At 37.0% G+C, this 12,993-nt stretch overlaps 5 protein-coding genes across 5 annotated transcripts; 4 read left to right on the top strand and 1 right to left on the bottom strand. All coding sequences in view use genetic code 12, as the record gives it.

Annotated features, from left to right (window-relative positions):
- Positions 1–3,297: 3,297 nt before the first annotated feature.
- CORT_0B07210 (hypothetical protein) lies at positions 3,298–4,542 on the top strand (the record flags this gene model as incomplete). The annotated part of the gene is made up of 1 exon (XM_003867817.1): positions 3,298–4,542. One exon carries the CDS (start codon positions 3,298–3,300, stop codon positions 4,540–4,542), a length of 1,245 nt encoding a protein of 414 aa, XP_003867865.1.
- Positions 4,543–5,292: 750 nt separating this feature from the next.
- CORT_0B07200 (Rpp1a protein) lies at positions 5,293–5,625 on the top strand (the record flags this gene model as incomplete). Its single annotated transcript, XM_003867816.1, has 1 exon — positions 5,293–5,625. The coding sequence occupies one exon, from the start codon at positions 5,293–5,295 to the stop codon at positions 5,623–5,625; it is 333 nt and encodes a 110-aa protein (XP_003867864.1).
- A 478-nt stretch (positions 5,626–6,103) lies between these two features.
- On the bottom strand, positions 6,104–6,712 carry CORT_0B07190 (Rpl13 ribosomal subunit; the record flags this gene model as incomplete). The annotated part of the gene is made up of 1 exon (XM_003867815.1): positions 6,104–6,712. One exon carries the CDS (start codon positions 6,710–6,712, stop codon positions 6,104–6,106), a length of 609 nt encoding a protein of 202 aa, XP_003867863.1.
- Positions 6,713–7,073: 361 nt separating this feature from the next.
- CORT_0B07180 (Rps16a 40S ribosomal subunit S16) lies at positions 7,074–7,776 on the top strand (the record flags this gene model as incomplete). Its single annotated transcript, XM_003867814.1, has 2 exons — positions 7,074–7,094; positions 7,369–7,776. 2 exons carry the CDS (start codon positions 7,074–7,076, stop codon positions 7,774–7,776), a joined length of 429 nt encoding a protein of 142 aa, XP_003867862.1.
- A 426-nt stretch (positions 7,777–8,202) lies between these two features.
- CORT_0B07170 (Apc1 Anaphase-Promoting Complex/Cyclosome subunit) lies at positions 8,203–12,591 on the top strand (the record flags this gene model as incomplete). The annotated part of the gene is made up of 1 exon (XM_003867813.1): positions 8,203–12,591. One exon carries the CDS (start codon positions 8,203–8,205, stop codon positions 12,589–12,591), a length of 4,389 nt encoding a protein of 1,462 aa, XP_003867861.1.
- Positions 12,592–12,993: the final 402 nt, after the last annotated feature.

Below are 12,993 nucleotides of genomic sequence, written 5' to 3'. Positions count from 1 at the left end.
TCCGGATGAAAATTTCAATTAACCAAATTAAACTAAAATTGTGGTAACTTTCTTCTGCAACTGGTTATCTCAAAGTAAATGTAAAACGGCGCCAAAGATAATTTAGGTAAAAGTTAAGTTAATCTAATTGGTTTACGAGAATTAATCCGAAATAGTTTTAGCCAATCAACTTTAGAACTCGGAATGTGTATTGCAATTCACGAGCTATTACTAAAAAGTGCTGTTGAAACCCGCGCGATCGAACAACACGTCAAATAAGTCCACCATTTTCCATTGTTCCGTCCACGATACTCAATAACTCTCAATCATTCTGTACTAATCTTCTCTTCGCTTCATTGTATCTTTTGTGGCATGTTCACCATTCACAACTGGCGCGTATAAATAACTGCGCGTCTATTTTTGTTTTTCCGTGTGTATACATTCCACGTTCCAAAATATGTGAAATTTGCGTTTGAATAGAAATGTATCTATGATGCAGGATTGAGCCCACGGGAGTTGGCATAGAGATTGGTAAGAGGAATGCTTGCGTCTATTGTGGCTTCTTTTGGAACAACACATTTCCGAGAGTGATTCTACGACTCTATACCTAAATTGAACTGCGAGGAGAAGAAGCACGTTTCTTTTTTTGTCTAGCTATTACATCTCGTATCTAAAACTAGAGCACATGTCGTTCCGATACAATTTAAAAATAGATTGTTTTAGCTCTCTTACCATCGCCCATTTAAGTAAAGTACATTCCCTTTTCAGTAACCTCTATATTCGAAACGTATGAACTAAAGGTAAATAGACTAAAAAGAAAATTAATTGAAAGACAATAGAGTTGGTGCGCAACCAATCTAAAACAATAGTAGTGTGCATACAAGGGGTTTTCTTTGTTAGAGAAACAGTTGCTATCGTGTAATAGTGGATTTGGGGGAAGTCAACTTGATTTGATGAGGCATTCTAGTGCCGGCCATAAGCATTGGTGAGTGTATATCTGATAGTGCTTGGCGGGAAATTCATGTGAATTGAAGTCGTTGATGAGAGTGGCAGTGCTGAGAAAACGCAGATTTTTACTTGTGACTATTGCCTATTTAATTTTAGGCTGCTAGAACGTGACCGACCCTCCTGAGCACCATTACGAAAACAGCATTTAAAGATAAAATTTGTTCCTATTAGTGGTCAAGAAGAATTGGTCTCCGATATTGAGGAATTCTTCACAGAGCCAGAGGAAATGTCCTGTCGATTATGTATGCTAAATATTATTCTGATAAGTCGATACAAGCCTAACTAAATGCAGCGCATCCTTTTCAATAGGGTGCAAGGGTGGGACTTCTGGATGTTGATATCTTTTAATGAGAATTCGGTGTATTACTGTGATTTTCTAGGGAACTAAGCCGTTCAAGCTCTGTTGCTACGGCTTCAACCACCTGTGTTCCTTCTACTTCCGACTCATTAAGTTTAAATTTTTAACTACAGTTTATTATGACAATAGACCATTTGTGTTTTTGTCCAACCCAAAAGTGATTTAGCTTTTGTGTCACTTTACCAAGTTCGGGCCCATTTTCAATCGAGCACAACATGGCAAGTGCACTATTCATCTGCATGTGAGTGTCCGTGTTGAGAAAGGATCTCAATTCAGTTACTCTTACCCTTTACTTTTCAGTACTATCACTCGTTGAAAATAACGTTCTACAGAATGAATCAAGTTGATTATTGAATCATATCATATACTACAATTATGAATTCAAGTATGGTAAACTGGAATCGCCGTAACCAAGTCTGGTCTGTTACCCAAAAAGTGCAGACATACAACTCGACTACATCTAAGCGCAATGTTTCCGTTGGCCAAAGGTGTGCTAGCACAAATAATAGACGAAATTCGCTAATACCACTTATGGCTGGCCCTACAGCTCAGGTTGTATCTTCTACTGGCTCTAATGGTGTGGTTCTTATTCGCCTAGAATCTGAACTCAACCCAACTCTGTGTATTTGAGAATATGAATACCAACACATTGTAACCCCCTTCTTACTACAGCATTTGGCCAACGGTGTGAGAGATTAGAAGCACGGGTACCTTGAATTGTTCACTTTCTACCCGAAATCAAAGGAGTATTTGTTTACAGGTAAATTTAATGGACAAATTAACTATATTTCGAAAAGCTTTAATGACGACTTGTTGAATCTTTACTATAAGTCAATCAATGGCAAGATTCAAAAGAGGACTTTTGCCCTTAAAAAGTGTCCTCTTCCATACTCAATGTTTGCTGATCCGGAAGGAACATAGAAGTATTTCCGAGACTTTGGGGTGTATAATACCAAAGAAATAAGGGCCGTCGTTGACCAGTTTCAACATTCCTACAAGGTGGCCAATGTTTTGGATGATTGGGTTTATTTTGCACCCAATCCGATGAAAGGGTGTACACAATTGTACCTTTTCCTCAGGAGAGTATTAAACAATTATGGAAATCTATGTTTTTTTTCAGGACAATCTAATCCACCAAAGACCACTTGAAAATGAAAGCTCTTGCAGTTGATGTTTTGAATGGAATATTTACACAAAACCCATCAACAGAACCAAATTAAATTAGGAAGGAACTTTTCACTCAGATTCAACAACAATTGTCTACAGTTAGTTATCTCACCGTTTGGGCTGGCATCAAGATCAAATGCACCAAAGAAAAGCAAAAGAAGGTCAAAGCCACCTCACAGAAGAAGAAACAACAGAAGAAGTTCTAGAAGTCGAGATTCACTAAAGGGAAGCCTATGACTGTAAGCTACTCCAACAACTATAAGGCTACTAACGAGAATGAATTGGTTGTGAGGTACTTTACACATCGGTTGCTAAAGTAAGTGAAGAACCGTTAAAAGGTGTATTAGTTTATAGTTTTAGAATAAAAGTAAAGTGTTGGTATATTTAAACTTTTATTTTATCGCTCGTCTATTTCGGAATTATTATCATATGTTTGTTGGGAACTCTCTAATTCAAATTCAGAGGTTAAAGAAATATAATTGGACTAAGGTTAGAATATTAGTCACATAACAAACGACAAATCAAATCGAGAACATCACAACTACCCTCTCACACCCACATCGCTAAACTTTACTAGTCTGACAAGACCAGTGAGTCATCATCGGAAAAAAATCGCCTTTGTGGTGCGTCATAAGTACCGAAAGGCACAAAATAAAAGAGATTTGTCAACATCAGAAGTCGTTAAAAGTATCCCGTCAGTCTCACCACAAATCCATCTGTTTCCCAATATGTTTTCCTCATTACTCAACCAACTATCGCTTACATCATCGAAATCACAAGAACCTATGGAGAAATTTGGCAAGGAGTTTAGAGCAAAATACTTTACCAATTTAGATAAGGATGTATACCCAGTAAACCATGGATCATATGGCTTAACACCAACACCAATCCATGAAAAGTACTTGGAAAATATCACTGGTCATGCAAACTACCCCGACAAGTATATGAAGCAAGAACAGAAGGAAAAATATGTTCAAAGTTTGCAAGCGTTATCCAAGGTTTTGAATTGCGACTATCATAATTTGGCTATTGTTGACAATGCCACCACCGGTATCAACACAATTTTAAGAAGTTACCCTTTTGCAAAAGGTGATTCAATTGTTATGCAAAGCACAGTATATGGAGCTTGTGGAAATACTGTCAGGTTTTTGAAAGATCGGTATGATATTGATTTCCACGTTGTTGAAATCAACTACCCCATCACTGATAAAGAAATTTTAACCAAGTTTGAAAACGTATTCAAAGAAGTCAAGCCAAAATTGTGCATGTTTGACACAGTTTCATCAATGCCAGGAGTCATCTTTCCTTACAAGGAAACGACTCAGTTATGTCACAAATACAAGGTTCTTTCATTGATTGATGGAGCCCATGGAATTGGATGCATTCCCCAGGACTTGTCAGCACTCAAGCCGGATTTCTATGTTAGCAATTTACATAAGTGGTATTTTGTACCCTTTGGTTGTTCTGTGTTGTATGTTGATCAAAAGCACCATAAGTACATTCATACCTTGCCTGTGAGCCACTCATACTTGCCTTCCACCGTTGAGTTGCCCGAGGAAGACGAAAAGAATAGGTTGGTCGATAAATTCTTTTTCACTGGAACTAAAAATTTTGCCTCCATTGATGTCATCCCATATGCAGTGGAGTTCAGACAACAAGTATGTGGTGGAGAGAACGTCATCTATGATTACTGTCACAATTTAGCTATGCAAACGGGTGAGTTAGTTGGTAAGAAATGGAGAACATCTGCTTTAGACCAGAAAAATGCTACTCAAATTAGTACAATGGTGACAGTTCCAGTCCCCATTGATGTTCCTGAATTTATTGAAAATTGGCCCAAATATGATAATTTGGTGTATGCCAAGTGTTTTGCTAGGAAGGCTTATACGCCATGTATTGCTCATAATGGTAAATTAATGGCTAGGTTCTCGTGCCAAATTTACAATGAATTGAACGATTACGATTATGCTAGTGATGTGTTGATTGAAGCATTGAATGAGGTTGCAAAAGAGGAGAAATTGATCAAGTAGAGAGGTATATAGTGATTATGAGTGTTCAAACAACTATTATACGAATAAATTTTAGACAAAATCTGCCTATATTTTGGATAGTGTGGAGACTCTTGCTGAGGATTATAATGGGGCCCTTGTAAACTAATTGCAATTTTTAACAGGACTGATTCGTCAACCTCAAATTTAATAAATTCCTTGAACATTTTATATTTTGCAATGAGTCTCACCGATCTTTCGCAATATTTTGCAACCAATTTTTAAAAAATTTCACGATTAAATTGTGTATGATCCCTCAACACGCACCTGGCTATATAAATTTAATGAAGTTTAAACTCTTACAGAGCCTAAGCTCGGCTTACTCTTGAAGCTAATCAGAGTGTTTCCTTAGAAAACTAATTATCACTAGCGTGCTTCACAAAACATCTAAGTATTGCAACTAAACTATTTGAATAGTCACTGGCCGAGTAAGCTTTGTTCACAAAAGAAAGCACCTTATTGTTTTCTTCTAATGGGTCCTTTGTGGAACCACTTTGCGACGTCTCTTCAATTTCGCAGTCAAAAAAAAAAACAGATAAAGCCCTAAACATTCTCACGTGCAGGCGCATTCTCAACTCGCGCTTGCCAATTAGTGAAAAAAAAACTATATCTGCAACAACCACCGAGTGACACCTAGGCTCTTCCTTTACACAACCAAACTAAGAAATAGTCTGCTTTGCTTAATTTGATTATCTCTAGTTACTACATTACATCACATACAATAGAAAAATAATGTCAACTGAAACTGCTTTATCATACGCTGCTTTAATCTTGGCTGATTCCGATATTGAAATCACTTCCGAAAAATTGTTGACCTTGACCAAGGGTGCTAACGTCGAAGTTGAAGGTATCTGGGCTGACTTGTTCTCCAAGGCCTTAGAAGGAAAAGACTTGAAGGAATTCTTCTTCAACTTCTCCGCTGCTCCAGCTGCTGGTGCTGCTGCTGGTGCTGCTGCTGGTGGTGACGCTGCCGCCGCAGGTGGTGAAGCTGCTGCTGAAGAAAAGAAGGAGGAAGAAGCCAAGGAAGAATCTGATGATGACATGGGTTTCGGTTTATTCGATTAAACTCGTTAAAGTAGCACACAAGATGGGCTCTTTATAGAGATATCTGCTACAATTGTTTCAAATTACATTGGAAATTTTGGAGTTTGTTCAAAGCCGTATATTTGTGAATAGATTTTAGGTTTTCTGTATAATAAAAAACAGTGTTTAATGTTTACTTGAGTTGTAGAGTGAATAGAGATTCAATCAGGAGTGAAAGATTTCATGCTTTAAGGCAGATCAGTTTCCGGAGGATCTGCCACAACTCTGATCATATCAACATGAAATGAAATCGTCTACGCTAGTTATCAAGCTCTACTGCATTAAGCACCTACATTCAAATAAGCTAATACAAAAATGAGTTTGTTGTACCCTTAATTTATTAACCAAATTATATATATATAGTTAAAAACATGACAGGTGGTGTATTGAATTAATGTACATCATCATCCGCGTTCATCTCCCTTGTAATAACTATCCCTTACCTAAGATGTTCCTTCGTTTATTTCTTAGCTTTTTCAGCTTCAGCTTCAGCCTTCTCTTTAGCTCTCTTTTCTCTGATACCCTTGTATTTCTTGTCGTTTCTGGCCAATCTCAAGGTTCTGTAAGCAGATTGTTCTGGGACTTCAACAGCTCTAGTACCTTGTTCAATAGCTGGTTGTTCAATTGGGAAAGTAGCGGAAGTAGAAACTTGTTCGTATGAAACAGCTTCAGAAGCCTTAGTCTTCTTGTCAAAGATAACCAATTTAGATTTGTATTCCTTCAATCTTTGGACATTGGTTTCAAAAGTTTCTTGACTCTTGTTTTGTCTTCTGTGGTCAACTGAAATACCAATGGTTCTGGCGTATTTTGGAGTTAAACCAACAGCTTTGATTTCAGCCAAAGTGAAACCTCTTCCAGCTCTGACTTTTCTGTTGTATTTGATCGTTGGAGCTCTGACAACTGGTCTCAAGCTGTCGATTGGCTTTGGAGCAATCTTGGCAGCCTTTCTCAATCTTGATTGTCTTCTTGAAGCCTTCTTACCAGCTTGGTCAAAGTGGACTCTGACTCTTTCTTGCCAGTGTTTTCTGAAGTGGTTCTTCAATAATGGTAAGTTCTTTGCGATAGCCATTGTTGTTGATGAGGAATGGTCAGTAAGGTCTTGATCAAACTATCTAGATTTTTTTTTTTTGACTTTCACACAGCGAGGTCTCAAAAAATTTTCAAAGTATTGAGAGAGGACAAAGGCATAGTAACAAAAGATTATTTCGTTAAGCGCTACCTGAACAGCTCTCTCATTTTTTATGTAGTGAAAATAGTATCAGGGTTATAACCCTGTGTGGGAACAAAAAAGTATACAATATGCAGTACACAAAAGACCTAGTACAACCCAATTCACTCTCGCTCTCACCAAAATCTTTGGTTTTAACAAAAAAAATTTCAGTGGATTCGATATCAAACCCCTGTAATAGAACTAGGTCCAGTACACAACAATGTCAACTCAATCAGTTCAAGTATGTACCAATGAAACACCAAGTGATTGGAAATATGTGGCAGAGGGAGTGGCACCATACGAAGAGGGATAAATTAGGGGGATTATGACAGACTAAGATTGAATATGGAGAAACAGGATCAAGACTCAAGAAGGGCCAGCGTATATGTCCAGGCGCGGTTTACAACGTATAGAAACACTCATTTGAAACATCCTGACGCCAGGGAATGCCTTCATTTTGACACAGCTCCGTCAGAACGCGATTTATTTTCAGAGTACTAACCTTTTTGTTTTAGACTTTCGGTAAAAAGAAGACCGCTACTGCCGTTGCTCATGTCAAAAACGGTAAAGGTTTAATTAAAATCAACGGTTCACCAATCACCTTGGTCCAACCAGAAATCTTGAAGTTCAAAGTTTACGAACCATTAACCTTGGTTGGTTTGGACAAATTCCAAAACATTGACATCAGAGTTAAAGTCACTGGTGGTGGTCACATTTCACAAGTTTACGCTATTAGACAAGCCATTGCTAAGGGTTTGGTTGCTTACCACCAAAAATTCGTTGATGAAGCCTCAAAGAACGAATTGAAGAAGATCTTTGCTTCTTATGACAAGACTTTGTTGGTTGCCGATTCAAGAAGAATGGAACCAAAGAAATTCGGTGGTCGTGGTGCCAGAGCAAGATTCCAAAAATCTTACCGTTAAGGAAATTTATCATTCTCACTACAGTCAAAAAGGGGGAGATCACAAAACAATTATGTTGCAACAAAACGTTACATATTGTTTTTCAATATCTTGCTTTCATCGTATCATTTGCAAGATTCACCAATATCACTCATCTGTAAATTATTACATAGTCCTTTTTTTATATTCATGTGTTGTTAGGTTTATATAATATTTTACTGGTTTATTAATACATAAAACGGAAAATATTTAGAGTTTCTGAAAGTGTAGATAGTATAGAGGTACAGAATAGGATTCTGGCTTGTCTCGAGTGATGGGGTATGAACTGGAAAAGATATGAGTCTGTATACATCCTACTTCAAGTCAACTGGTAGCAGTCAAAACGCGACTATGTTTGATCTCTATCAAAATTAATCCAATTCATTTACAACCAAAAGACAATAATTCATGTCCAACGTCCAACAGCTGTTAACCACACCAGTGATAGACTACCATGATGAGCTAGAGGTTCCAATTGATTGCGAGAATGTTGTACTTTGTGACAATAATGTATTGTTGACAATCAAAGGCAATACTGTGACAGTCTACAATGGACTTCTAAAAAGTCGAGTGTTGAAATTTGAAGACAACATTATCAAAGCATGTGTCACTTCGTTTCTAATAAAGAGTGTACCTACTCAAATTATGGCAATATGTTTCAAAAAATATATAAACTTCTACTATCCTAGTGGGAAATTGTACACTTTGCATTTGCCATTTGATGTTGTTTTGGTCAAGGAGTATGAAAGAGGTTTGGTCTTGCAAACTAGAACCGAACTCTACTTGATAAACAAGGATCTCGACCTAAAGTTTGTTGACACTGATACAAATAGTTCCTTTTATAACTATGAATACGTGACAACTTTCAATCAGCGAGATAACGGTATTTCACTATGCACCACATTCATTGATGGTGAAATCAACGTTTACCAAGTGAAAAACTCAAGTAGGAATTTCAAGCTCAATGCCAAACCTTCGAGCAGGCTGCAAAAAAAAAAGTATTATTCGATGTCGAATTCTTCAAACAAATACACCGAACCAAAACTTAGTCAAATTTTTATTCTGGAAAATCGAACAAGTACGTTGTTGTCTGATGCAAGAGTTCTAAATCCTGAACAAACTCCTATATCAAGCTTGCGTAAAGATGTCATATTATCGAAAATCGACACTATAGAAAGCAAGCTTAATAGAAACCACGTCAAGATATTTAGTGTCCCATTTGAAAATCAAGAAGGAGTAGTGGTAGTCAACAAGTTAAAACAAGAGCTACATGTGTACAGCTACAATTCCTACTCAAGAAGCCTGTCCATTTACAAATCCCCCTGCCTTGATTGCATTCCTTTGAACTCTATTTTTGAAGGCAATTTGATCGTCTTAACAGATGATGGCTTATTCATTGTCAATCCATTCATCGAGTTGCGCACTTGCTGTCATACATACCTACCCGCATATATGCTACTAAGCTCAAACGATGGGAAAGTAGCACTTCGATTGAGAGATGATTCAGTTCGGTTAGTAAAGATCATATTAGACCCAGTATCGGACTTGGTCCTGTCTTGTTTAAGATGCTTCAAGTACTTGTCAGGATCCACTGTTAATCAAATATTTTGGCTGCTTTGGCGTACGGCTTATAACAATTGTCAGTCTGAGTGGAATGCATTAGTTGTGGCATTGTTGTCATTAACTGTTCCCTTTCTGGATGATTTTCAATTTACGCCAAACGAAGTCACGAATCTCCTTCCACAAGCCAAAACACTTCGCGAAACTGCACATGTAAATTACAATTTGCAGGATTTGATACCATACATCGTGGTGTCGCTCCATTTACTTCGAGAAGAATATAGATTGGATGTCACTAAGAAAAGCTACTTGAACAGACTAGGGGCATTATTGAGTCAATTGACTATTTGGATGGGCTGGCCTGATATCTGGGTCAACTACTACAATGCCCCTTGCAACCTTGATAAATCGATCAAATTTCTTCTGCTACAAATTATCCAATCACCACCGAACCTATTTGAATCGTTAGCTAGTTTATTCACCGACAATATTGTACGGTATTTATCATTTTCACAATTAGTTGAAGAAAGTGATTCAGTAGATGCCATTGTCACGCCTATAACAAATATCGTTTTAAAACTTTTTGAGGTGCTTGTGTCCTCGCAGTATGGACCTTCACATTTGGTTGATATGATGAGTGATCTTGGGGTTACTACTCTTGAAACGTTTCCATTGGGGGTTTCCATACCTTTGAAAGAAGCATTGCTGGTTTCCCAAGAGCATCCCACTTTTGAATGGACGTCAGATGCACTTTTATTGACAGGGCGGGAGGATTTGAGTAAACTATTATCAAACGATCTTTACCGTGACACACCAATTGAGAAAACCGCATGTGATGATATCGAATCGTTGATTAATGGCCTTACTTCGAATGAAGCTGTATCATCTTGGGATGATCAATCAGAAGCTAAACGAATGGGTATCACTAAGTTGATATTTGATCACGATCGAAGGTATTTTGAGATCACAACGTTGCTACACCAAACAAAGATGCAAACTGCCTTTTTAAAAACTGATGACTCGATAAGTGAATATGATCTTCTTTTACTTCAAAGAAAATTGGCCAGTATAGTTGCAATACGAACCTTGACTATACCCATGGGTAGAGCTGCGTTGAACTATGGAGGGCGCAAGCCTTTATTAACAGAAAAGTATCCCATCCCAAAATTTAATTTAAATACATTGATCTCACCAACAATGACTACCATTATTCCATCGGAGGATAGTATATCACAAGATTTATTAGAGTGGGGTCATTTTCATAATGGGGTGTCTTCTGGTCTAAGTATTGCAAAAAATTCAAAGGGAATATCAGGAAGTTGGATTATATTCAACAAACCGCCCGACTTGAATTCACAACATGCGGGATTCTTGTTTGGATTGGGGTTGAATGGCCACTTGAAAAAACTTGAGGAATGGCACATTTACAATTACTTGGGTCCAAAGCATCCTTTGACTAGTGTTGGGCTACTTCTTGGTATGGCAGCAAGCTTACGTGGTACCATGGATAATAAACTAACCAAGGTTTTATCGGTCCATGCCGTTGCATTGTTACCGCAAGGGGCGAATGATTTGAATGTACCTATAATGGTGCAAACTGCAGGGTTAATAGGTATTGGCCTACTTTATTTGGAGACACAACATCGAAGAATGAGTGAGATTTTGCTTTCACAAATTACCGGTTCCGTTTTCCAAAATGATCTGGAGCAAGTTCATGAAGGTTATAGATTGGCATCAGGAGTGGCATTGGGATTTGTAAATTTGGGTAAAGGTGATGATTTAAAGGGGCTTAATGATACCCATGTTGTGGACAAATTGATAGCAGTCGCAACATTTATGAAGAATGATCAACCAAATTTGGAGTTAGACAAGTCGTGTTGTGGGGCTATTATTGCTTTGTGTTTGATATATCTTAAAACTGAGAATGCCAATATTGCTGATAAATTAGGTATTCCAGAATCTGAACAATTATTGGATTATATTAGACCTGATTTATTATTTCTTCGATGTATGGCCACAAATTTGATAATGTGGAATAAGATTGGGTCGACGCGTAAATGGATTGAGTCACATGTACCGACAGCAGTACTCAATGAATTCAACAAGATTGATGGGTTCAACAGATTAGACAGTGATGAGCTTATCTTTTTCAACATCTTGGGTGGTTCATGCTTGGCAATGGCATTGAAATATGCATCATCATCCAACATAGAGGCAAGAGATGCTATATTGTATTATCTTGATAAATTGATGTTGTTAACAAGCAAGTCGGCAACCAATTACGATGAGAAACTCACATACAACACTGCTATCAACATTCAAAACATATTGGCTTTATGTGCATCATTGATAATGGCGGCAAGTGGTGATTTAAAAGTTTTTCAACGGTTACGTGTATTGCACAACGATACTAGTAAATCTATGGGATATGGCGGATTTATGGCCATTAATACTGCATTGGGATTCTTATTTCTCGGTGGAGGTCAAATGGCATTTGATGATTCATTATTTGGTATTGCTAGTTTGATCACCAGTATGTATCCTATTTTCCCAAAAGAAAACAGTGAATATGAAGTCCACCTACAAGCATTGAGACATTTTTGGGCATTGGCTATTATTCCACGATGTTTGGTAGTTAAAGAAGTTGGTACTAATGAACCATGCAAAATACCAATAACCATAACCATGAAGAATGGTGAAGTTGTTGAAAAATTGTCATCTTGTTTGCTTCCCAAGATTAGCGATATACAAACAATAAGTACAAATTCGATTGATTATTTTGAAGTTGTTATTGATTGTCAATTGAGATCAGAAATTTTGGAAAATTTTGAAAAATCATTGACAATTTATGTTTACAAGAAACAAAATTATCAGTTGTTACGACCAAATATTAGGTCAATGTTGCAAAACAAAAGTCGAAACATTAAAATTGATTCCGATTCGGTGTTAAATTGTGGATTGTTTGAACTGCTTGATTTAAACAGCAAAGAAATTTGGGTTAATGAATTCGAATCAAAGAAGAAAGTTTCTTATTCTGGATTAACTATTTTCAATATTATTGATGATAAGTTAAGGTTGATGAAGAGTGTTGAATCGCCAGATTCAATTGAAGATATATGGAATTTGAGATTGTTGTTTGAATATGCCAATACCTGTATTGAAAATGATGATTTACATTATATTCCATTACAGTTTATTAACCAATTGAAACAGAAATTGTGGAATAAGGTGGGCTAGTAAATAGCCGTGCTAAATATATCTATGTATGAACTTAGATGATACATCTTTGTGTTATTGTCGCGCTTAAGTATCACACGACTATTGTCCAAGAGAAAATTTGTCAATAAAACCCTGTTGGTTGTAAAAATTGTGCAATAGACTGCAGTAAAAAAGCGGTTTCTTGTTTTCCTTGCATTATGCAACATAAACCCTTTCCTATGTTTAACTTTTATCATATATTGTATAATTAGAACTGGTATTTGGCTGAAGTGGAGTAATCTCTATATTCTCAATTGACGATCCTTATTGTTTTGTTTATGGAAATTAATATTAATAAATTAGTGCTTTATATGCAGTACCTCAAATATTTGATTGGGAAAAAGTTGGAAAATTCTGTTAAGGGATTTCACAAACCACCTA

Source organism: Candida orthopsilosis (assembly GCF_000315875.1).
Source record: "Candida orthopsilosis Co 90-125, chromosome 2 draft sequence".
NCBI classification, from domain to species: domain Eukaryota; kingdom Fungi; phylum Ascomycota; class Pichiomycetes; order Serinales; family Debaryomycetaceae; genus Lodderomyces; species Lodderomyces orthopsilosis.
Note: the sequence above shows the minus strand (reverse complement) of the source record. Positions and strands in the feature narration are given on the sequence as shown.